The sequence below is a fragment of the Myotis lucifugus genome, unplaced genomic scaffold, assembly GCF_000147115.1.
Source record: "Myotis lucifugus unplaced genomic scaffold, Myoluc2.0 scaffold_15, whole genome shotgun sequence".
Classification (NCBI taxonomy): domain Eukaryota; kingdom Metazoa; phylum Chordata; class Mammalia; order Chiroptera; family Vespertilionidae; genus Myotis; species Myotis lucifugus.
Genome location: NW_005871063.1, coordinates 5,815,516 through 5,841,501, shown reverse-complemented (window position 1 = coordinate 5,841,501; position 25,986 = coordinate 5,815,516). Strand labels below are relative to the sequence as shown.

At 38.2% G+C, this 25,986-nt stretch overlaps 1 protein-coding gene across 1 annotated transcript in view; it reads left to right on the top strand.

Annotated features, from left to right (window-relative positions):
* Positions 1-9,927: 9,927 nt before the first annotated feature.
* The window catches only part of COL28A1 (collagen type XXVIII alpha 1 chain), a 135,129-nt gene continuing 119,070 nt past the window's right edge, over positions 9,928-25,986 (top strand). Inside the window, 7 exon segments of the mRNA XM_014452430.2 lie at positions 9,928-10,029; positions 13,123-13,282; positions 14,186-14,742; positions 20,626-20,646; positions 22,426-22,482; positions 23,952-24,005; positions 25,855-25,896. Of these exon segments, the coding sequence (XP_014307916.1) occupies positions 13,159-13,282; positions 14,186-14,742; positions 20,626-20,646; positions 22,426-22,482; positions 23,952-24,005; positions 25,855-25,896 (855 nt within the window). The 5' untranslated portion in view covers positions 9,928-10,029; positions 13,123-13,158.

Here is a 25,986-nt window from a genome sequence, read left to right as displayed (position 1 = left end):
TAAACGTGGGCCCACCCGGCCGGGACCCACGACCCCACATGCCGCGCCTCCGCGACGCGCGGCCACGCCTCGGGCTCGGAAGGGGAGTTCCCGGCCCACGACGCTTCGGGCTCGGAAGGGGAGTTCCCGGCCCACGAGCTCCGCCCCTTCACGAGCCCGGGAGTCGTCCCGCCCCGGAGCGGGGGGAGGGGGGAACTTCTCGGGAGACCACGCCCCCAGCGCGCTAGTCCGCTCCTGCTGGCCCCGCCCCCAGCACATTGGTCCGCTCTTGGAGGCCCCGCCCCCAGCGCACTGGTCCGCTCCTGCTGGCCCCGCCCCCAGCACATTGGTCCGCTCCTGCAGGCCCCGCCTTCAGCGCCCGGATTCGCTCCTGCTGGCCCCGCCCCAATCTCTGGGGCGGGCTCCTGGCCAGGGACCTGGGCAGCTTCTCAGAATCACGGTTATTGTTTTAAGCACTTCATATGCTTTAGTTAATTTGGTATGTTAAAATTTTCATTAAAAATTTAAGTCGATCGATGTATGAGAAAGGCCCAGGTATTTCGTTCACGATTTATTCACTCATTTTCTCATTCCACAACCAAATCTTGACTGCCTATGGTGTAGCGGCACCAATGCTGGGGGCTCCAGAATGAACCAAAAGACATGGTCTCACAGGAAGCAGGCAGAGTGGTGCCTCTTTGCGGCTAAAACAGTGTCCCACGGGAGGGGCGCCCCCTTAATTTGGGGGAGTCAGGAACGTTTCTTTGAGGCCCACTCGGTTGAGAAATGATGAGTGTGGGATTAGCCAGGAAAGGGAACAGGATTGGGTTTGGAAGAGAAGAGTCTTCTTGGGTGGAGGAAGAGCAAGTGCAAGGTCAGGGGGAGGACAAAGCCATGGGGTAACAGTGGAGTATGGATGTGTGAGTAGAGGAGTGGGGAGAGATTAAGATGCTGTATCAGAAAGGCATTTGGAAACCAGGTCAGTGAATTTGGATGGACTTTTTCCTAAAAGCATTGGTGAAGTCATTTCATTGAAGGTTTCTAACCAGGCCAGTGGTGTGATCAGTTTGGGGGAGAAAAGGGAAAGGGACAGGGTTAGTATCCCAATGAGAGATGATGGTAACCCAACCTACCAGTCGTGTGGAGAGTGGGGATAGAGAGAATTGTGTGACCTGAGGAATGTTTACAAAGTGAGATGATTGAGTGAGGGAGAAAGAGGTTTCTAGATTTCTGGCTCCCCCATTACAGCAAATGGTGCTGCACCAGTGTGACAAATCTGACATAGGCTTTCTTCAGATTTCTGGCAATCTTTGCTTGTCTGTTCATGCTTAAAAATGGATGGTGTCAGGCTACTGGTGATTGATGTAAAAGAGCTTAGTTCTGATGACCTTCAAGGCAGAACATTCTGTGGAGTACGTGACTGGCTAATCCCAGCTCCCTTTACTTCCACATGTAAAAATCAGTCTTTACCTGAGAGCAAGTTTTGCTCTTAGGCATCAAGAGGAAGTTGTGGTCCTGTAAACATTTGACATGGCTTAGGTAATCTTTTTACAAAGGTTGAAGATGAGATCTGAGATATTTAATAGACATATATTTTTTAATATATATAACTTTTTATTGATTGATTTTTTTTTTTTTAGAGAACGAGAGAGAGAGAAACACTAATTTATGCATTTATTGGTTGTTTCTTGTATTTGCCCTGACCGGAGATTGAATCCACAACCTTGATGTATCAGGATGATGCTCTAACCAACTGAACTACCTGACCAGGGGCAAGATCTGAGATGTTTTAAAATAGTGTTTTTCAAAAGTATTCTAGCATACTCCCAAATTATATAAGTCAATGCACTTATTCATGCATTTGGGGGATTACATCTAATATTGTCATAAGAAACTTACATAGCTGCCAAGGTTATGATTTTTAATACATTTTTTATTGTTGACACAATTAGCGATGTCCCCTAAATCTCCCCACTTTTTCTTCCTCTTCTTTGCCTGTGTCCTGCCCAGGCCTTCACCTCATTATTGTCTGTGTCATTGGCTATGCATATATGCACATATATTCTGGGTTTTTTGGTATCCTCACTCGAGGATATTTTTCCCCCCCATTGATTTTTAGAGAGAGTGAAAGGGAGTGAGGAGAGAAAGAAACATTGATGTGAGAGAGACACATCTATTGTTTGCCTCCCACATGTGCCCTCACCAGGGCTCAAACCTGCAACCGAGGTTCATGCCCTTTACTGGGAATCAAACCGGCCACCCTTCGGTGCCTGTGCTGATGCTCTATCTACTGAGCAACACTGGCTAGGGCTGCATTCATATTCTTTGATCAATCTCTCCCCCTCCTCCCCACCTTCCTCTGTTGCATCCAACAAAACTTAAATACTTTAATGATGGTTTCTAACTATTTTCATTTTTAAATTTTGTGAGTAAGCTATTCTTTAGTTACAGGGAATTCCATATTATTCTATTTTTTTTTCTTGAACTTTTATTTCTGTCCTACTTACTCCCACTGGATTATTTGTTTGTTCGATAACAAACAACTATAGAGCATATACTATGTGCCAGATACTTTACATGATAGGTTCACTTAACACTCCAAGGTTGGGTGCCCTGAGAACCATATTCTAAGATGGAGATTAGGATTAGGATACTTATTAAGGAATGTTCTTGGGATCAACACCTGCAGAAGGTGGGAGATAGATGCAGGATTGGATGGAGTGAGAAGCTGAGCTGTGATTCAGAGTCAACAAAGGCCTCAGCCAATTCTTGGGAAACTTTAGAACTGGACTGGCCCTTCAGAGATGTCTTGAGTTGGGACAAGAGTTCCAGGCCTTTATACTACCCACTGATATGGATATGCCATGATGTGAGCTGTCCCTAGAAGGAAGTGGGACTTTGAATGAGTCCATTTTCTCAGGCAAGGCAGTCCCTAAAGAAGGCTGACAAATGTTGGTCCATTTTTACTGAACAGGTAGAGTTAATGTGTTAAGTTCTATGCATGCCCTAACCCTGTGGTCGGCAAACCGCGGCTTGCGAGCCACATGCGGCTCTTTGGGCCCTTGAGTGTGGCTCTTTGGCCCCTTGAGTGTGGCTCTTCCACAAAATACCATGTGCGGGCGCGCACGTACAGTGCGATTGAAACTTCGTGGCCCATGCGCAGAAGTTGGTATTTTGTGGAAGGGCCACACTCAAGGGGCCAAAGAGCCGCATGTGGCTTGCGAGCCGCAGTTTGCTGACCACTGCCCTAACCGGTTTGGCTCAGTGGATGGAGTGTTGGCCTGAGGACTGAAGGATCCTGGGTTCGGTTCTGGTCAGGGGCACATGCCTGGGTTGCAGGGTCGGTCCCCAGTGGGGGGCGTGCAGGAGGCAGCCGATCAATGATCCTCATCATTGATGATTCTATCTCTCTCCCTCTCCCTCCCCCTCTGAAATCAATAAAAATATATTTTTTAAAAAGTTCTATGCATGTGTGACCTCATCTTCACGATACCTACTATTCAGAATGCAAGGATTGGAGGTAGTGAGGGTCACCCTTTGCAGCTGGAAGACTGGTGAGAAAGCCCAAAGTCTATATATGGATGAAAGCACCAGGAAGCGTGGTGGGGGTTGCAGCTCCAAGTCACAATCAGCTTTACTTATTTTTGTCTCCATGTCTTTAACTGCTGTGTAGACCTGTTCAGTAAAAATGGACCAGTGGGTGTTAGACTATCACCCTCACCATTCAAGAGAAATCAAACTCCTCCTCCTGTGGGGATAAGCGAATAAGGGGAGGATTAAGTACCAAAAGTTATACACTAGCAGAAGTGTCATATACACTAGCAGGGCATCATATTTGTTAAAGAAAATGGAAATGTCAATCAACATTCCTGTTGGAACTAGTCATTCATCAGTTGCAATCATTGGTTTACTAAGGATACAAGAATTTGGCAAAAATCTATGAAAGTGTTCTGTGAGAATCAATAGAGGATAATGTATATTTTGTTATTACTTGTATACTACATACCCCTTTCTATCAGTAGCATTTATAATAAACTTATGGACACATATACACACACACTTTTTTTTTTCAGAGAGCCAATTGTTAAATACTTTTCAGAAAACCACTGGGTACTGTCCTTCATTTCCTTCCCTTTTCTAGGCCAATTAACTGCTTCCTAAGTATTTCTCAAAATTATTCACTTCTTTCCAATCCCACTGCTGGTCTTGAGAGCCTTATTGGCTCTCTTTGGCATTTTAGTAAGGTTCCTGGTAGGTCTCTCAGTCTCTAGGCTTGCTTTCCTGGAATTAATTCTTCACAAAGTCACCAGAGTGAGTTTTCTAATATGAAAATGTAATCATGTCACGCCTCTGCTTGAAATTGTTTCATGCTTCCTCATTGCCCTCAAGATAAGTTCCAAGCCTTTTAACATGGCATAAACTTAGTTACTCTCTGGTGCCTGCACTTCCAACCTCCGTGGCACAGTATGGGCTGGTGCCCTCTCTGCAGGTCTTATTTATAGGTAGTATCACACTACACTGCCATTGCCTTTTTTGTCTAATACTTTATTATTAAAATTTTCAAACATACAGAAAAGTTGACAGCAAATACCAGCACCTTGATTCTGCAATTAACATTGGACATATAATTGACATATCTTCCCTATCATACATTTATTCATCTACCCATCTCGCTACCCATCTTCTTTTATAATGCATTGCAAAGTAAGTTGCAGACACCAGTACAATTGGCTCCCAAACACTGCAGCATGGTACCATCAACTAGAGTTTGATATTTGATTACCTAAAAAAATTTTTTTGGGTAAAATTTGCCATTGCCTTTTACTTGCCTATCTCCTCCACTGGGTTGAAGAGACTGGATCTTATTTTATTTGTTTTCTATCCAATGCCTCTCCATAGTAGAAACTAAATTAATGTTTATTAAATGAATGATTTTCAGATTACATCAGATGTTACTTCATTTCTTGATTCATTTATAAAAGTAGTTTTGTCACTCCTTTGATTTATCTCATTATTTTCCTACCCTGAGAATTTGCAGAAAGCAACTTACACTCTACCTGTTCAGAGGCAATTAGGAATTTTAATCTGTCAGTGATCATAGACAAGACACCATGTCTTTCTAAAAAGTCCCACAAGGTGGTGCCCAAATATCTTTTTTCAAACAATAGTTCCAGACTACCCAATGTCAGTTCTCACTGATTTGTTATATCTGGCATTTCTGAATTTGATCACTTAGTATAATAGAAAATATATACTTAAATAAATATTATATATATTAAGTAAAATTATACATGTGTAATTTCAAAATCTATAGTTCTGGATATAAACAATGAACCATGATTTTAATAGTACCTTATATTTGTGTAGGGGTTTATGTCATTAAAAGATTTTTAGCCTGGCCAGTGTGGCTGAAATAAAAGCCATATTTTTCAGACATAAGTTGTTGGCCACAGACCAACAATTGTTGTTCTCCTGCTCTGGTATAAACCTGGATGGTACAAAGGCTTAGCTTCTTCCTGGGGTATTTAGGAATAATGAAAGATGGCCAACTGACTCACAAACATCTAAACTTTATTCCCTCACTGACCCCTGGTATGACCTTCGGATGGGTCACAACATCTGCCCTCTATTTTGCTATCTGTGAAATGGACAAATCAAACAAAAGTGGTATCTAAGTTTCCCTCCAGTTCTGAGATTCAATGCTATCATTTGTCCCCAATACAAGAAAAGGTTAAATACCATCTAGTGGGCAATCAAATAAAGCACTAAGAGCACAAAACTTTCTATTACCTGAAAGTAAAGCCAACTAAAAGAAAAAAGAAAATACTTTCCTCAATAAAAGTAGAATTTGTTCCAAGCTTAAATAGATCTAATCTTTCTCTTTTGGACAACTCAGCATGAAAAACCTGACCGCTCTATCCACTGACTGAAAATAATAATTTTTTTTAAAAAATCGAACATTCAAACCTATGACAGAACAAAACCTATCTACTTTCAGATATTTCTTAGAAAGGAAAACTGTAATTTTTTTCCAGAGGGCACTCTGTCTTTTTGGCATGAAATTATTTGCTCTTAGTAAAGAATAAATAACGCAGAATAAAATATCAATTATGAAGGAAAATCTTAGAGAAAGATTTTACTAGTCATAAGATTGGTACAATGGAAATTACCCTGTCACTGTGATTTAGGGTGTTGCATATGTGGCACAATTTTTCAAGCCCAGGACCAAGTGCCAAACAATGAAGCAAGACATATCAGGGAGTAAACAATACAGAACTAATTGAGTAGAGGGAATGCGGAAGAGCCAACTCCATCAGAATTTGGTGAGGGGTGGAGCACTGGAGTCACGCTGCTCCAGACTTAAGCAATGCCACATTTTCTATATTTGATTCCCAATGACAAGTTCCACTTCCCTATTGTCTTTGAATGCTTTTCATCCTTTCCTAAGTTCATAAATAAGACCAATAGCATTTTGGTGTTTCTTTAATTTCCTTAAGAATGACATGAGGGAATGTCCAAGTTATACTCTTAAAGACAAGAAGGATAATAAATCCCAGAAACTTCAGAGCTTTGGGGCAAATGTTATAAATTCCACTACACCAAGATTTTATACTGGAAAAAAACAAAAACAAAACAGAAGAGGACTTCTGACAGCAAACCAAACTAGGTAAGAGGCTCCATTTTCTTCTCACTTCTTGATAATGTTCTTTTCTATTCTCTAAAGGCAGTATGGGAAGTGGGTGAATTGGAAGAAAGACTGTGAAACATTTCACTGTACCTTGATCTCGGTCTAGACCAGCCATGGGCAAACTACGGCCCGCGGGCTGGATCCGGCCCGTTTGAAATGAATAAAACTAAAAAAAAAAAAAAGACCGTACCCTTTTATGTAATAATGTTTACTTTGAATTTATATTAGTTCACACAAACACTCCATCCATGCTTTTGTTCCAGCCCTCCGGTCCAGTTTAAGAACCCATTGTGGCCCTCGAGTCAAAAAGTTTGCCCACCCCTGGTCTAGACCAATGTGATACAAGTTGAAACTGACATGTTACTAGACTTTTATTTGTTTCTGCAACATCATGCAGATAAAACCTTCTGATATATACAAGTCACCCTAAACTTTGATTCCTTTTAAATGATCCTAGGACCCCCAAATACCATCACTACTGAAATGGAGATCTTGGCACTGGTCCCCAAACAAATGAAGCCAATACAGCCCTGGTCTGTATTTAGAACATTGGTCCTTGCACTGAAGAGTCTCAGGTTTGATTCCCAGTCAAGGGCAGGTTACCTGGTTGCAGGTTTGATCCCCCGAGGCAATCAAAGATGTGTCTCTCTCACATCAATGTTTTGATGTCTCTCTCTCTCTCTCTCTCTCTCTCTCTCTTCCCCCTTCCTCCCTTCCACTCTCTCTAAAATTCAAAGGAAATAATATTCTTGGGTTAGGATTAAAATAAATAAATAAATAAACAAAATTCAACTTAAAAAATAAAGCCAATATAGATTCTACTTAGGTAGAGTATTAACATTTTTTTTTAATTGAAAAGGATGCTGTTTAGCAGTGCTCTGGAGGAGAGCAATCTGGTGTATCATGGTTCTCAAGTGACCAATGAACACTAAAAAATTACTTCCAATAATCATTCATTCAACATGTATTCATGGGGTGCTGACTCTAATCCATCTCCAGGAGTAACAGTAAAAATAGTGTACTATCTGCCTTCTGTAAAGCCATGCCTCAGACCAATTGTCCAAAGAACATGGACTCCACCCAAGTTGCCTTTCTTTAGTCATCAACACTACCCATGCTCTCTTATTTGGTCTGTGCATGCTGAATTGCACACTAATTCAAGATCATCCATTAAGATTAAGATTTTAGTCTTTAGCATAATGCACCATTTCTCTAGGTGCAAAGCTAATTGCCAGATATAAATCGATAGAACGCAAGATTTTCTTTTGTGTCATCTACCCAATCAATTTAGTGCTCATTGTTACACCTGGCAACGAGAGGTGGAAAACCTTGGGTTTAGGTGATCCTATTTGATGGATGAGCAGGCAAGACTCCAACCCTCCATCCATCAGATAAAAAGCAGAAGGGCTTTCTTTCATTCCGCCCCCACAGGAGTCACCTGTTTCCTTCTTAGAGGCACTATTCTTCTTCACGTTGTTAAACTACCTCATGAAAAGTTAAACTACCTTCTGAAAAATGTCACTTCTTTATAGCATGATTCTTATCTCACAAAAGTGCAAAATGTGGCTATTGTCCACAGGCCATTTAAAATCTATATGTGACCCTAGCTGGTTTGGTTCAGTGGGTAGAGTGTCAGCCTGGGGACTGAAGGGTCTTGGGTTTGATTCTGGTCAAGTCAAGGGCATATGCCCTGGTTGCGGGCTCGATCCCCAGTAGTGGGTGTGCAGGAGGCAGCTGATCAATGCTTCTCTCTCATTATTGATGTGTCTATCTCTCTCTCCCTCTCCCTTCCTTTCTGAAATCAATAATATATATACACACATATATATGAAAGTATATAAAAATAAAATCTATATGTGTAAATATATAAATATATATGCTTGCTTCCTGGGAAATCCCATTTTACTTCTGCAATGCACCTACTGTTCCTTCTTTCTATTACCAAAGCCCCACAAAACTCCCTCCCTTCCTTAACAACTGCTTTGTGGTGAGGAGACGGTGAAAGCCCAAGCATTCACCTGGACACTTAATTTAATGATGCAAGGGTGGTTATAAGTGAGTCTCAGGGGTCAGGTAGTCCCCAGTTAAGATCCCATTCTGGCTTTCTCTAGTATTAGCATAACAGTGGGCAAGTGGCCGAACTCCTTTCTACTTCAACATCCTCATCTGCAAAAGTGAATTCTTGGAGTACTTACTATAGGTAGGTGGTTGTGCTTTTGGAGGGCTAGATGCCATAATGTGTGTCAAGTACTTAGCATGGTACCTCGCTTAGCAAAGTGTTCATGCAATGGAAACCATGGTCACAATAAGCAGATGCATACATGCTAACATGTATTCCTAAGAAAGCTGATTTAAAAGAATTATAGCACGAACGATTATATTGCTTTCTCTAGTCATCTTGCTAATCTCTATCTCTGAGACTGTCCTAGAGAAGCCTCCCTGTTAGTTGTGTAGGGGTCAAGTGGCCTCTTGGCTCATGTTTTGTACAACAAACATTGTTAAATGTTCATTGTTGATAAACATCGACTTAATATGGGCTGTAACCACAAGGTAGAAAATAGGAAAAAGGGAGAATGGAACCACTACAGGGACCACCTTTCCTGGATAGAAACTCAGAATACTGACCCTTGTAAACCTACCTCTTATTTTACAGTTTGAAAGGATTTTGATCAATAATTAAATGCACTGCCTCCTTTTATAAGTGGGAAACTGAGGTCCCAATGTTACAGAGAGAACCCAGGACTAAATTTAGATCACTCTTCCACTATATATTGTGCAAACCTTTTATTATGAAAACTTTCAAAAATCAGAAATATAGAAAGACTGGAATAATGAGCTTGTACATGTTCATCATCCAGTTTCAATCATTATCAACCCATTGCCTCTCTTGGAAAACACTGCAGTTTTGCATCTGAATCTGGAGTCATTTATAGTCCTTCACAAAGCTGTTTAGAACTACTATCTAACAGAGCACATACCCCAGGCAAAGAAATGTAAAAATAGAAAGTGAAGAACATAGCATAGAAACGAAGGCAGACTCAGTAAGTGCCTAAAATGTAAAAAATTTGCTCAAGCTGTTTTTAAAACAGTCTGGAAAACATAGATTTGTTCCGAAAGACACTGTTCCTTTAAATTACTTACTGATCCCACCCAAATCTTGCACCCTGGCCAAATGCCTGACCACTCTTGCTTTAACTTAGTCTAATAAACATGAATAAAAGATTGCAAAAGATCCAAAGCAAGGACCATTTTTATCCCACAGAACAGAGATATATTCACTAGCCAATTCTGTCCCCAACGATGGTCCTTGCTTTGGCCTTTCCGTAACCAGTCTTTAGTTCCTGTTTGACAAACTTTATAAGGTAAGACATAACTGCTTTCTTTTAATCACTTGTAATCAGAGAGGACCACTGTGGAACTGTGGAAGATTAAATTGTTTACATACTTACAATGTGAAGAAAGCTTATCAAAAAATTTTATCCTCTGCTATTACTTTAAATCAATTATTAGAAAAATATGACTAATTATAAAATTTTAAAATGTAGAAATTTAACAGTTATTTAAAGTTATTTAAAAATTAATTTTTAATGTACATTATACTGCATAGCAAAATAATAATGTTAATATCTTTTGGGTATCTTTTTCTTAATTTGGAACATGTTTTTATAATTAAGTATTAACTGCAGAATACTTTAAAACTTGGCAAGTATGGCAATTTGAACAAAGTATTTATACATCATTTTATTTTTAGGTAAAAACAAATGAGATGCACTGTGAATAAAATTGTTAAACTCAGCTGAAAGATAATTTCATTTATGAAAAGTATAAAATATAAAGTCTCTTGGAGTTATTGATCCTAATAGTTACTACCAAAATTTTAGGCAAAAATATGGCATTTGGTTAAGTTTAATCTTTTTCCTGCATTTATAAAATTTAGCCAATAGTAAACATAGAGGTTTATATTTCTTTCACTTAATAATGGCATCCTCCCCACCCCGAAACCTGTTTTACTTGTATGTGATATTTAAATGAGAGAAAGATGGGAATTATTAAAAATGGAAGCAAAATAAAACATGGTAAATATTAGAAATAAATGGGCTTTTAAGATGCCAAACTAATAAAGATTTCAGAAAGGCAGGAAAACAAAAAACTAAAAAAAGAAAAGTGGAGAGATATAAGCGTGTCCTATGGACAATATCAGAAAACAGAAAGGAACACCAGACTTTGGTTTGGGGGAGCTAAATAAAAAATGTTAGAGCAAATAGTAATAAAACGTGAGACATTGTGATTATTACTAATGATTAAGTTACATTAGTGGACATTGTCTGTCGGAGGTTCAGGTAGGAATTCATGATTATATTCCAAGAAAACTATGAACAGGTGCTTAGTTTTGGAGAAAGATAAGTCTTAATTTAAAGCCAGCATTTTCAAAGCCCAAAAGGAGGCCTACAAATGAGAAAAAAAGTGGTTTTCTTCTCCTGATGCCACATGGTTATAACCTTTAGGTTTTTGAAGAGTCATCTTGATCATTGATCATGTAGCTTTAAAATCTCTCTCTCTTGTTCTCAATGAGATTAAGTTCTCAGTTTATGAGAAGTTCCTTCTGGTATAGGCTCAACAAAAAGAAAAGTCATATGTAATACCAGGGACATGGTGTTATTCCTTTCCTCCTAAAATGCAATAGCAGCTGTGTTTTGCTACATAGCTGTATCCTTACATTAATCTTCAGAATTAAATTTGAACATCCTTTTGTATTCTTCTCATTGGTTAGCAAGGGGATGTCCTCTGTATATTCTAGTTCCTTAGTACAGTGGTTCTCAACCTGTGGGTTGTGACCCCTCTGGGGGTTGAACGACCCTTTCACAGGGGTCGCCTAAGACCATCGGAAAACACATACATAATTACATATTGTTTTTGTGATTAATCACTATGCTTTAATTATGTTCAATTTGTAACAATGAAAATACATCCTGCATATCAGATATTTACATTACGATTCATAACAGTACCAAAATTACAATTATGAAGTAGCAATGAAAATAATTTTATGGTTGGGGGTCACCACAACCATAAAGGGTCGCGGCATTAGGAAGGTTGAGAACCACTGCCTTAGTACAATTCTTGTTCTTTCCTTTAACACCCACCTGTCTTCACACCTTAGCATCCCTGGTCTAAAGAGTAGTTGACCTTCGGTCAGTTGCACTTGATGTACTTGCTAGCAGGATGTTTGGCCATATTGATACAAAGTCAGCTTAATAAACTTCCTGCTAGATGATCCTATTTGAGAAAGAGACTATGGCATGAGCCATTCATTGGTTCATTCCCAACCCAACAGTTTTGCTTCCCTTGGCATTTCTTCATCTGGCAGGTATGAAAGATTTTTCAGTCACTCATCTCATTCTTCACTGCTTTTGCATCTATTTCTACCCCCTACTCAGGGCCTGGAAGAATCATGCTCATGATTTCCCAGTTCCCATTCCCTCAAGGCAAGGTGCCAAAGAAGGAAAAATGTGATTCCTTTCCCAGAACTTCTGAAGTCAATATAATTTAAGCAGGCAAACATTCTGAAACCTTGGTTCAGAATAAGCTTTCTTATCTATTCTTGGGTATACTGAGCTAGCCACACGTGAATCTTTTCTTACCAGGCAAGTGTGTGAATTTAAAGTTATTTCATCTATAGCTGGGCATACTGAGTGATGGAAATGACTGAAGATTTTAATACAGGATTGGATTTTTATTGTTAATCTGCCCAGAAAAATAGTTTCACATGGCTGTTCAGAAGGGGTGCTTCCTGATTTCAAGTCCCATTTCGGTCCATTAGCTGGAAGAACAGCTGCATAAATCAATTTTTGCTCTCATATTCTTTTGATTTATTGGATATGCAGTTGTGGTCCAGTTTGGAATTCTAGAGGAGATTTAGTTTCCAAAACAAGAGTAGAAAAGGAAAAGGAAACAGAAGGGCAACTTTTGACTTGACCTCTAAACTCACTGAAGTTGTGAGTACACATAGTAAGACTGAAATGTGGTGGTTCTCTACAGCCTGGAAAAATATCGGGCTGATCAGGAATTAGTTATAATGAAAATGAATGAAACGACCATGTGACAGTCTGAATGTGGAAATGTCAAAGCAGACCCTGTGATTAAACCAGAATGGGACAGAAATGTGTTAAATGGCTCTCCCAACTTCCTGCTTCCCATAATAAAATGGGAAATTCAAACTATTTAGATGTAACTCTTTGATTGATAGAAATATTCACTAATAAATGTTTGGTTATAGTGCCATGATTTATTTGGATTAGAAACTTTTAAAATCTCAATGTGCATATCCTTCTATAAATATGAATGAAAACTCTTTTCTCCATTCACATGCCAGTTTTCAATTCTGCTGGAGTGGAATTAAAAATAGTAAGCATTATATTTTATTGTAGTATTTATAACTGATTTTTCTATTAAAGGTGCTACAAGCAGATGATTTTTCACCATCTACCAAAATGTGGAACAGACATTTTGTCTTTTATCTCCTGATTTTGCCAGCTTTTATGAGTCAAACCATCTATGGACAAAGAAAGAAAGGATCAAAGCCCAATTTACTTGCAAGGAGAAATGATCTCCAGGGTAAAAAAAAAAGTTTTATTTTTGTTTTTAATGATCAGTTTTAGCCTGTTCAAACACTAACATGAATTTTCACCAGTAGCATTTGATGCAAATAACAAACTATATATATGTGCATATGTGTGACTTTCTACTTTGATATGATTATATTATGATAGTGAGATACCTTACATACTTACAGGGCATACTTATAAACATCAGAGTTTTTAAAGCACTTGTACATTTATTATCTCGTTTAAGCTCCACAGTGATCTTATAAAATAGGCATGAGAGAGAATGCCACTTTCATCTTATGGATAAAGAACTGAGGCCCAGAGAGGCCAAGTGGCACACCCAAGGCCATAGGCAAATTAACTAGTCAGAGCGACTAAGATTCAGTCTTGAATTCCCTGCTTTTAAGTTTCTTTCTCCCTTCCTGTAGCTACAGTGTGAGGTGTATAGTTACTTTCTCTCTTAATTTCAAAAAGTTAAAAAAACACACAACACTCCAAAACTCAAAAACAAGAAGGGGCCTCATCAATATGAAACACACCCGAGAAAAAGGTAGAGTATTATTTACTTATAGACAACTTTGCCCAATGTTTGTTGAATTTGTAAACTATGATGCACTTTTCCCCCTCCCATTTTAAGCAGGTTTCACTTTGGGTAGATGCTCAGAATGTATGGTACTTTTAAAATGATTGCTTTTGATTTGCATGATTTTACAAGAGAAAAGGAATATATAGACTTGCAAAGAGATGTAGTTCTTTACACCTGAAGCCCTATCTACAAGGTGCCTCTCTTTTACACTTCTCTCTCCACTCAAAAATAAACAGCACACAACATATCAGCTCAGGGCTTTTCTTATGTAAAATCGTTTCATGAGTAGGTACAAGCATTTTGCCTAACCTATTTATTCTATTTCAGACTCCACTTGCTTCATAGATGTTGTCTTCATTGTGGACAGCTCTGAAAGTTCTAAAATTGTTCTCTTTGACAAACAGAAAGATTTTGTGGCTAGCTTGAGTGACGAGCTTTTCCAATTGACCCCGGGTCGCTCCTTGAAATATGACATCAAACTGGCAGCTCTTCAGTTTAGCAGCTCTGTCCAAATCGACCCACCTTTTTCTTCTTGGAAGGATCTACAGACTTTTAAGCAGAGGGTCAAGTCTATGAATTTCATCGGGCAAGGTACTTTCTCTTATTATGCCATCTCCAATGGCACTAGGCTACTGAAGAGAGAAGGACGTAAAGGTGGTGTGAAAGTAGCTTTGCTGATGACTGATGGCATTGACCATCCAAAGAGTCCAGATGTTCAAAGTATTTCTGACGAAGCCAGAACTGAAGGAATATTATTTATCACCATTGGACTTTCTACTGTAGTCAATGAAGCCAAACTGCGTTTGATATCTGGGGATTCATCTAGTGAACCCATTCTCCTGTTGAGTGATCCAGCCCTTGTAGATAAAATTCGGGATCGCCTGGTAGGTATCTCATGGGTTGGTTTTATAGACATACATCTCATTCTAATAATAATATTCTAATTATAAATTCTGTAAGAACAGATACTGGATCAAAAAAATGAAAGAAAAAAAACCCCACTTTGGAAATGCAAAGAAGAATCTTTCCAAAGTCTCTCTCTCTACTTCTTCGATAGTTCACACCAGATACACTGGGAAGTACCAGGCTCATTCTCTGGAGCTGCATTCCTCACTTTATTGCTAGCCAATGCTGGGGATTTGAGGATTAGTTTCCAATCATACACCTCAGGCTCCTGTTTATACATCCTGGGCTCATTGAACACTGCTGACTTATATTCAATTTGAGGTCAACTCATGGTCTGCTATATTTGTATTCAGTTGATCTTTTCCCTTTCCACATGTGCAGAAATACTTTGTCTCAACTATTGACATATTATGCTCAGAGTTCATAGACTCCCAATGAAAACAACAACAATTCCTTGTTTCTTAGGTGGTAACAATGTCACCCAATGTAAAATCACCTATCACCTGCAGTCAGCCAACAGTTTCTCCCATCAGATCAATGAGTCCCTCTTTATTGATCTAATTGGCTGTGTTGATGCTTTCTTCTTTGTTGGTTGCTCAGTGTGTGTAAGAACCTTTCCTTGCTGCTTGGTGGAACATAAGGCAAAGCAATCAAAACAAAATCGCTCTTCACCATATTTCTCAATGAAAACACTCCTGGAGAAAACATGGTTGATTTGTTGTGTTAAAAATTTGATTTTCTTAAAAAGATTAATTTTCTTTCGTTCGTTGCAAGACAAATATATCCTTCAGGGACTGAGCATTTCATACGGCTGTTTTGCGTAGGTTGGAAAAAAAAACCTGAGGATCCATTTCAGAGATTGTTTTTCCCCTTTGTCCCTTCCTCCACTCTTTCCCCCCCAACATTACTCTTCATTTTTCACTCAGCTGTTTTCCGCATGAACCCTGAGTTTTTCTTACCTAAATGATAGTTATCATATCTTGAGTACTCTGTGTTATGCATTGTTTTGAGCACTTTACATGTTTTATCTTATTCAATGTTTATAACAATCTTGTGATGTAGAAACTATTATTATCATTTTATCATTGAAAATGTAAGGCCGGGCAAAGACCCCAGAGTCTGCATGCTCAACCCTGTAAAATCTTGTGAGAGGGGAAATAGTAGCTTGGGGTGAATGCTTACTCTGAGCTGCTCTTTTGTGTGGAAGCGAACTGTGCAGGGTGCCTGGCTAACTGCCTAGTCCTTCCTGTGCTGTAGTTTAAGGAGTCCTCACCAGGGAACGGAAAACAGAAGGCTCCCGCATGTGCAGGAGAGAACCCTGAGGTTGTGATAATGACTTGCCTGTGGCTGACTGTAGAAGATGCAGGACAGGCTCCTTGTTTGGCCAGATGTGAAGGCTGGGGAGGCTCATATTCCACCAGACACATCCTCACCAAAAGCTCCTGCCCAACCAGGAACACAGGCTCTTGGCAGCAGACTCCATGTAGTACTGTTTGCTCGTTTCTGGGGAAACTAAAATATGACCAAGCATGCTAATGACTCTGCTCTTCCTTAGCATCCTGGGATTTCAGCCTGTTTGTTCAGATGCAAGCTCTGTGAACAAGCTACTTCTTAGAAGGAGAGGCCTCTTTCCAAACACTTCCAGAATCCGAAGGGCTTATCAGGCTCTTCAAAGAAAGATATACCAAGTTCCAATGTTTCCAATTGCCACTTCTAGGAAGCAGAACTTGTCTTTTCATCAGACCATTGGCAAAATTCCTCATCTAATCTATTTCTATTACATCGTTAGTTGAATTTTTAAACTTTTTATTTTGAAATAATTATCTAGTTGACTTTTAAAAATAAATTAACTAGGTATAATTTCTGTACAAAACTGCATTTACTTGAAGTGCACAATGCCATGCGTTTTGATAGATGTATACACCCGGGAAACCACCAATACAAGTAGGATATAGAACATTTCCAGCACCCCCAAAGTTTTCTCATGCATCTTTGCAATACATTCTTCCCTCATCCATGAGCTACTACTGACATTGACTTCTCACTCTAGGTTAGTGTACACATTCTAGAAGTTTACATAAATAAACTCATTCAGTGTGTACCCTTTTGGTAGCAGGCTTCTTATTCCCAGCATAATGATTTAAAAATTCATCTGGGTTGTTTTTTGTATCAGCACTTTATTCCTTTTTATTGCAGAGGAGACTTTAGTTGAATTTATGGACATGAGTGTCCACTATGAGTAGATTTTGCAGGAGCCAAGAAAATTCAGGAAATCATTGTACATTCTTAACACCTCTAGTAGAAAATGTCATGTAAGAACCCCATGAAAACGTTTCAGTTCTGAATCACCCAAAAGAGGTCAATGATTTTTAAATTGAAATTATTTTTATTGCTGTTTTATTATGATTTACATAACAGTATTGAAACCTAAGGGACTCAGCCTGATCTCCTGGATATATTACTTGGTCCTTTAGAAGAGAAAGAAAGATGTGGAGATTAAAAAAAATTATTTACTCTATCATCTTTGATGTTAAATTTTAGACACATTGGTCTCTTTCTCTGCTGAAGATTAAGAAAACCCCCAGTTTAGTGTATCCCTTCTTTACACACCAGAAAGAGATCAACTTGATAATTGTTCTGTCATTTTTAGAATTCTATGCTTTATTAATTTATTAATTATAGTCCATTTCCCAGTTTTTGAAGGAGTCCTCTCTTTAGAGCTTTATTTCTGTTCTCTGTTTAAGGTTTTGCATTTTGCTAAAGCCACAAATAGTTCTTGTCGTAGAGTTTGTAATCCTTGCGACTAAGTTCTTTATTTTCATCCTATTTGGTGTTGTGTTATAACTTCTGCAGCTTCCTCACATTTCCTCTCTCCCCTTCTCATAGCAGTGATGCCATAGTCATTCACAAAACTGGCAATTCCATTCTAGCCTTCTCCTTAACACATACATGCCATCACAAAACTCTGACTTCATTAATACTTTTGCTCTAGTGAGGGCTTTTATCTATTTACCCTTTTCATTTAAATTACAGTATCCACATAGACCAGTGGTCGGCAAACTGCGGCTCTTGAGCCACATGTGGCTCTTTGGCCCCTTGAGTGTGGCTCTTCCACAAAATACCACGTGCGGGTGCGCATGTACAGTGCGATTGAAACTTCGTGGCCCATGCGCAGAAGTCGGTATTTTGTGGAAGAGCCACACTCAAGGGGCCAAAGAGCCGCGTGTGGCTCTGGAGCCGCAGTTTGCCAGCCACTGATAGACCTTAATTGACCTTCCCTCTGGCTTTAACCATGTTCTCCACACAGCCCACCACTCCGCCTCAGTGAAAGCTCCCACTATGCCCCAAGGCCTCCAGCTCTGCCCTGTGGGCTTCTCTGTCCACTCTTTTTAAAATGTCCTTCCTCACTGCTTCTTTTGTCTTATTGCCCACACTAGTCTTTATGACTTTTTCCTCATAAACTTTGACATATAGAACAGCATTCCATCAAAGAGTTGATCCTCTGCATTCCTCCCTTCAAAATTATCCAGAAAATCCACCGATTCCAAGAATCTATCTTGTTACCGTGCCCCGCTCCACCCCCCAATCCAGGATCTCCTTCCCATGTTGCTTGCCCTGAGCTATCTGTTCTCTGTCACTGGGGCTTAAGACTATAAGTGCCCTTAGGGATGGAGCTTTGTTCATTGTTTGAAATTGTTTGAAACAGTCCTATCTATTGTGCAGTTTTGGGTCCACTTTTGTTTCCATAGAAATATAAATCCCAACAAACACAAAATCAAATGAGTTCCCAAAATAATTAGTTGTATTGTTATGGTTTTCATCCTCATAGCACACATTTTTAGATAGTAATATGGCAAAGTGGAAATTAAATTTTCAAAGGAAGAGCTAGAAAAGTGTAAAATTACACATCAGGCACAGTAGCACCTAAATTCATGAGTTTAAAACTGAGAAGGACATTGCTTATTATAAAGTGACAAAACTTTAAATTTTTATTTATTTCACTAGTTCTCAAATATTACAATTTGACTTGTATTTCTTTTCCTTCTCTCTCTCCCAGAGGAAATCAAGCTTATGACATGTTTTAGATATTTTCATAATTTGGATCACATTGCATTTTCACTCAATGTTTTTGAAAAAACTTTTATGTTGAAATATGGAGATCCAGGACATTCATTTTAGCTGCTGAATAGTATTTCATTTATTGATCCATTCCCCTAATGATGGATATTTTAATTATTTCCAATTTTTCACTATTAAAACCAGTGAACGTTTAAATGTGTAAGAATTTCTCTAGGGTATGTCTAGAAAAGTTGTCAGGACAACAGGTGGAAACAAGGATTTGTCCTGGGTAGCCTAGCGGTAAACCAGGCACATCTTTAGCTTTCTAGACACAGTCGAAAGTTCCCGAAAGGGGGAATGCCGTTTGACACTGAGACTGTAATTGTTTCTAAGTTCCCATTTCTCCACATGACCTGCTGGGTCTTATAGGTACATCTTTAAGACATTGTCTGCTTTCAGCCTGGATTGACACAGGTTAGTATTTTAAAATCATTGGGTTGAGAAGGGATTGAGAAAGGGGAGAAAGAAGTCCACAGGTGAAACCCTGAATTTTGTATGGATCTGTGGAAAGAATTTTATGGCTTCCAAGACCGTAAAATGGTCAAACTTTCTCATTTTATATATGTTGGAAATGACCTGGAAGGCTTATGTGACTTGCCCAAGGCCACATGAGCAGCTAATGGTGGGAACAGAATGAAAACCCTGGATGCCACTTAATGCCCTACCTAATTTTTCTTTCCATTAAATTGAGCCACTTAAAGCATTTTGCTGTGTCTTCCCTCTATACTATTAGTTTGTATGGAAATAAAAATAAAGTAAAAACAAAACTATAGGGATGTGGAGTCCTCCATAAAAGTACAACTCTGACATATCTTTAACTTCCTCATTACATCCTTCATTTTTAATATTTTGCAACATATATTCTAGTGCTTTTTACTTTCGTTTTCTATTTTATCATATGTATGTTATCCCTTCTGATTCAGTCATAAGGCATTAATTTGATACATAATACCTACCTTAAGAAAGCAACAATTCTATCTGTAAACATAGGTTAATTTTTCCCCAGGGTTTGACTTCAGACATGGCCTTCAGTGCACTTGTTAGATAACACCCTAATTTCTCTAAAATTAGGAATTTAAAGTAATTTTGAAATATATTCTGGCTAACTAATTTCTGTGTGGGTAAGTGCGAAGTAACACTGAACTTCGTCAGGTAGTTCAGCCCAAATGTGTGACCCTGGACAAGTCACAACGCTGTAGACCAAGTTTCCTTATTACAAAATGAGAGGTTCAACATGATTGACTTCTAAGGCTCACTCATTAATATTTCATGAAGTCATAACCCTATAACTACTGTTTTAATACTTCCAAACAAATGCATATATGTATAAGGATGGAAAAATAAAAGAAGAGAAAGTACACAATTATATATTCTGCCTAAGTCTTTGTAACTAAAAGTAAGAAATTTCTCATTATGACTGATTAAACTTGTAGCCAAATTAAGCTTTCAGCCAGATCATAGAGATGATAAAGGAAATCAAAGATAAGCATAGGGTGCAATGGGATGGTCTTAGATAACAAAATAGCTTTAATGTTAGTTCTCTTCATGTCTCTTACTGTTATGTGGCTCAGAGTACTCCTTGGGTGGTTGGCTGGTAGGGTTTATTGCTTTCACAAGGTTAAAAAGGCTGAATTGCTATTCTTTGTAAAAATTGCATATCCCATAGGGAATAATTAAGACTAAAGAGAAGTTGGAAGCAGAACCATGAATTGAGTTAATGTTTCATTCTTTTTCCCTCCTAGGACATCTTGTTTGAAAAGAAGGTAAGAATCACATTCTTTGAATTACTCCAAAAGCTCACATTATCAAATCAGCATTATAATTCACATTTGGAGATAGGTGTGACTAAAAAATGCTTACCTATATTTAAAAAGAGCCACTCTATTTCTAGGCCACCATCTAATTTCTTTTAGGCCACCATATCCACTGCAGGTTGGAAAACTAGAAAAAAAATTTAATGTGATTTTAGAGACTGATTTTAGAAATTAATGATCACCAAATGACATAGTTTTTGCTTAGTTTGATATGACTTCTTTTATTCTAAGCATGTCTCCGACACCAACTACTCGGGGTATGGGGTGGGGGAGTCCTTCATTTTGGGAGGTGTGCCTGTAATGGGCAGGGTCAGGAAGAGTGTTCCTGGCTAAGAGACAGAGTGCAGAGTTGACCCCTGCTGCCTGCTGATTGACTTTAGGCTCATTTTTCCTGACAGTGGCAGAGGAAGCTGGCCCATATTGGTTGGATAGTAAATTACTTAGCACAGAGATGACCATCAACTTGCTGAGGACTCCTGTACTGAACATGTGTTTCTTAACATTAAAAAGTTTGGAACGTCTGAACTTTGTTCGATAAACTGCTTATTTAACATCAGAAAATTTACATGTAATCCTATATAATAAAGAGCTAATGTGCTAATTAGACCGAACAGCAGAACAACTGTCCGGACAATCTTCTGGACGCAGACAAGGGCCGGCTGAGGCAGGCAGGGCTGTGAGGGCTGGCCAAACCTTTTGCTCAAATTTTGTGCATCCAGCCTCTAGTATTGCATAAAATAACAGGAGTGAACCAAACCTTGTAGAGCATATTTCACTGAATTATACATGTTCAGATAAACCATTTTTATGTGCCATTAAGACAAGAAAACACTCTGGTAATTAAACTATGATATAGTGCCTTCTTAATTACAATTTTTCATTTTATACTTATGAGTATAAAAGAGTTCTTTTAGATTTATTTAGATATAGATTTTTAGACCCTATATTGCTTTTGTACATACATATATGAAAATATATAAGCAAGATAAATTGGTTATTTCTAAAATTTCTTCACATTCAGAGTCTAAATCTGCTGAATCACTTTTTGTCTGGGAGTCATTGATGTACTAGTTTTTCTATAAAATACTGGTGTCTGTTCCGTCAAAAGCACTGGCGATCCAGCATTTCTTGCGTGCTGCAGTAGTGCTTCTGGAGTTTTCTTCCATTTCGTTCTGTAAGTTGAAGTGCTAATGCAGAAAATAGCAATTTCATCATGTCCGAGCTCTCTCTGATTTCAGAGATGCTATCATGAGGAAAAATGTGCATCTTAGAATTGATTAAATATGGTTTAAGTCAAATGTTTTCCTTTGCTGAATAAAGGACTCTTTGATATTTGTATATTATTGAGCTCTGATGTGTTATATAATAGAGAAACAGCAGAAATTTCAAGAGTCCACTGAAAATGCTTATCATTCCCATTTTTAAACTAGCAACTAGATGTCATATATATATATATATATATATATATATATATATATATATATATATGAAGAGGTAGGTGGTCTCTTCAATTTAACTAAGGCAATGTTTAATAATACTTTAGCTTATTCAATTATGTTCTTATGAGGTCTGAATTTTCCTAGAAGAATTTATTAGGAAGAGCAAAATCTCCATAAACTTGTAAGATAAAATTCCTTCAAGGGAGTGTTTCATTTAGTAATGTACTGAATGAGATTTGAAATGCTCTGTTTCACTATGTGTTAATATTGTATTTTATTAATGATTCAGTGTGAACCCAAGATTTGTAAATGTGAGAAGGGCGACCCAGGCGAGCCAGGCCTTCCGGTGAGTATATTTCTCTTTGGGCTTAGGGTCAAGTCAGGAAGTCCTAGCAATGATCACTCTACTCACACTTGAAAATACCAGGACTATTCTGTGCTGTTGAAAAGCAGTTGCGTGCAAAAAGCAGCAAAAAAGGAAATGCTTTTTCTCTCTTTTGTTCCTACAGGGATACCTTCTGTCCTTAGGAATAAGCCTTGGATTTTACTGACCTGAACTAAGGTTTAAAGTGATTAAATTGTTCCCCCAAAGGTTATTTCAGCATCACTTCTTATGTGGCAATTGGGGCCAGAATTTCTCAATACTGAAGTGAAAATATAAAAAGATCACTCAAACACTCAGTGCTTTAGGCAAAGCTTTGTTCCACCTGGAAACAAGCGACACAGACCTCTTTGTCTTTACACTCATCTAAGAGCAATGCCGCATGGCCTTGTGTGGAGGAAGCCCAGGTCAGGGAGCCTTGGGGAATAGAGTGAATTCTGTGACATGGAATAGCATTATGATGACTGGAGATGCTGAACATTTCTCTAATAGCAGATCATCCGATAGCATCTATGCTTCCTTTTCAGTATTTCCTTTATTTGATTCCAAACCTTAATGTTCAGAAGCACAGTAGAGATAGTTCACAAAAGTGCATGGATAAAATGTTTGAACTAACACTTGTATTTGGGGATGGGAAGGGAAATGCGTGCTGTGAACTTCTTAGCCTATGACACATGTTACCTTGAGACTTGAGTCCTAAGCTTATACGTTTTCAACCCTTCTTCCCAATCAAGGCATTAGAAAGTGGGGATGTTTGTCTTTTTTACTTCAAAATACAAAGTTTGATACATTACATGATAATGTGACGGCCAGTAGAAGCTGACTTTAGCCAAAGCAAAGGCTTAAATTTCCCTTCCTATAAAGTCTTGGTTTATACTTATTACACCAAGGGACTACCAGTGGAAGGTTTACTTGTGATTTTCAATTATGTTTTAGAATGAACAGTAGCAAAACTTGCCATAACTGAGCTAACCTGACAATCTCAGTCAATCAATATTGTTAGAAGAGATAGTGCCATGTTGTAGTAAGGATAAAGAACTGTGTCATGAACATTCATTGGATGCCTCCAAAACCAGTTCTCAGAAAAGTGAGCTTTTTGATGGTTTGAGAATAAGAAGGTGAAGCACCTTTCTGGAATAAGATTTGGAGAATTCTCTTCTTCCGTCTTTGGAGATTGTCTTTCGGATATCAAGGAGAGAGAGACATTATCATTTTTTGGATAATCTTGCGAACCAGCCTATTCAAGACAGTGCAGCTTTCCTGGTATATAGGAAAGAAGAGAATAGAGTTGACTCTCTTCTTGACAGGTCAAGTATTTGTTTTTTACAATCTTCCCTCATTTTATGGGATGAAGCTGATCAGAAATTACTGTAAGGTTTAAGAAACTAACAGGATGACTGTTCAATATAATCTTTTTTCCTGTTTGCCTTTAGGGTACCCATGGAAACCCGGGTATCAAAGGTGAGCGAGGACCAAAAGGAAACCCGGTAAATGAATGAACAGCTTTCCTTTAAATCAGTGTGTCTTCTTCTAACTTTATTTCTAGAACAAAAATTAAGAAAAATTAAGAGCATTGCAGTATATGTCAATGGCAGAAATCTGATGATTTCTGTGAAAAATACAAAATGTTCATTTCCTACATTAGCTATCTGGTTTTTGTTAGCTTGCATTTATAAATTCTGAGTAACAAATGGCTGTTTTAGTCAAAACATCTAGGAAACCTTGGAACCCAACAAATAGAAGCTTGTAATTAAGTAGTGATGTCCCATATTGATGAGTACAATGCCCATGAATTATTAAGACATGTTCCAAGTCAGATTGGCATAGACACTTATGTTTTTATGGATTCACTTTGTAGATAACTGATCTACAATAATAATAGAAAAAACACCAGATTTTCTCTCACACTTCAGGCATTTTCTCAAATCTTTTCTTTGTGTACCCATCAAAAAATTATAGATTAATTATTTTTAATGATCTGATCATTGTTGGTATGATGGTGTTCCAACTTTTAGAGTGACTGGAGGTATCACAAAACAGAGATTAGTAGATATAACTATGTGAAAATTTAAGACTAAATTATGCATAATGAACATAATGATTAAAATAAAAAGGAAAACATATATGAAAATGTTTTTACCAAATACAATGGACATTGGGTTAATTTTTGTAGTACATAAAGACAATGACATGAATAAGAAAATATCAAGCTTCTAATAATTAATTGGTCAAAGGACACAAATAATTTCCAAGAGAGGAAATAAAACCAGTAAATAAAGAAATAGAAAAACATTTGATTTTACTATTTAAGTGAATGAAATTTAAAATAGAGGTACTGAGGTACCCTTTAATACAAATAATTCACACTGTAGACACTTGGGCATTCAGGGTTGTTGGGTTATATTTTGAGGCAGGGAAGAGATCAATTTTCTAGTTCACATAATTTGGTTTAGTCTGTGTTTCAAATTTTTAAAAAAATTTTCTTTTTTGTAACAGTTAACACAGCAATATTAAAATCATAATAACTAGTGATAGCAATATGGTGGTGAAACTAGTTGCTCTTCATTGCAAAGGTAATGTGGCACATTGTAGAAAGCAATTAGGCACTACATAAGAGGCATTGAATATTAAAATATTTAACCCGATGATTTATTTCTGAGAATATACTTAGGGAGATAATGAAAAATATAATAAGTTAAATGCATGAAAGTATTTTTGTCAATTGCATGTTTGTCAAAGAAAGGGAATGTAAAGCATCTTTGTAATACACACACACACACACACACACACCCCTACACTCACCTTACTAGCATATGGGTTCAAATTGCCATTATGTCTTCTTTGTGTTTTGTTTTGTTAAATACCTGTTATAAGTCTATGTTCACATTTCATTTATTTGGCTTGTAATTTTGTGCCACAATATATATTTTCCTAAGTTTTACTGAAATCAAGCAATCACTCTTTAGGACATTTTGGAAAACATTCCGAAGCCCCTTGGAGAAAAGCCAAAGTGGCTGGCTCCTAGTGGGTACGATGCTATATTTGAGAACAATGGCTGTGTTGTTAAACTGGGATGCACGACTTGGCCTTAGCTGTGAAAAATGTACCTGGATTCTGCACCCTCTACATCTGGCTTCACTTTAAAGGGCTAAAGCTATCTGAGCTGCTATTTTCTTCCCTAGATTGCATGGTGAAAATGTCAATGGGAAAGGCCAAAGAATTTTCCCCCCACTGGCTTGTCTTGCTAATCTGGGAATTCTGAATAACGCATTTTATTGAGCAATCAGTCCCTCTGCATGGCTGTGGAATTCTGACTGAGTTTTTTGTTTGTCACAGGGTGATGCTCAAAAAGGGGAACCTGGAGAAAGAGGCCCAGGGGTATGTACACAACTGGATTGCCTTCGTAAGGAAGGAATCCCAGGGTGCTAAGATTCTGTAATTGACCATTTTGACCCCTGGAGTGCAAGT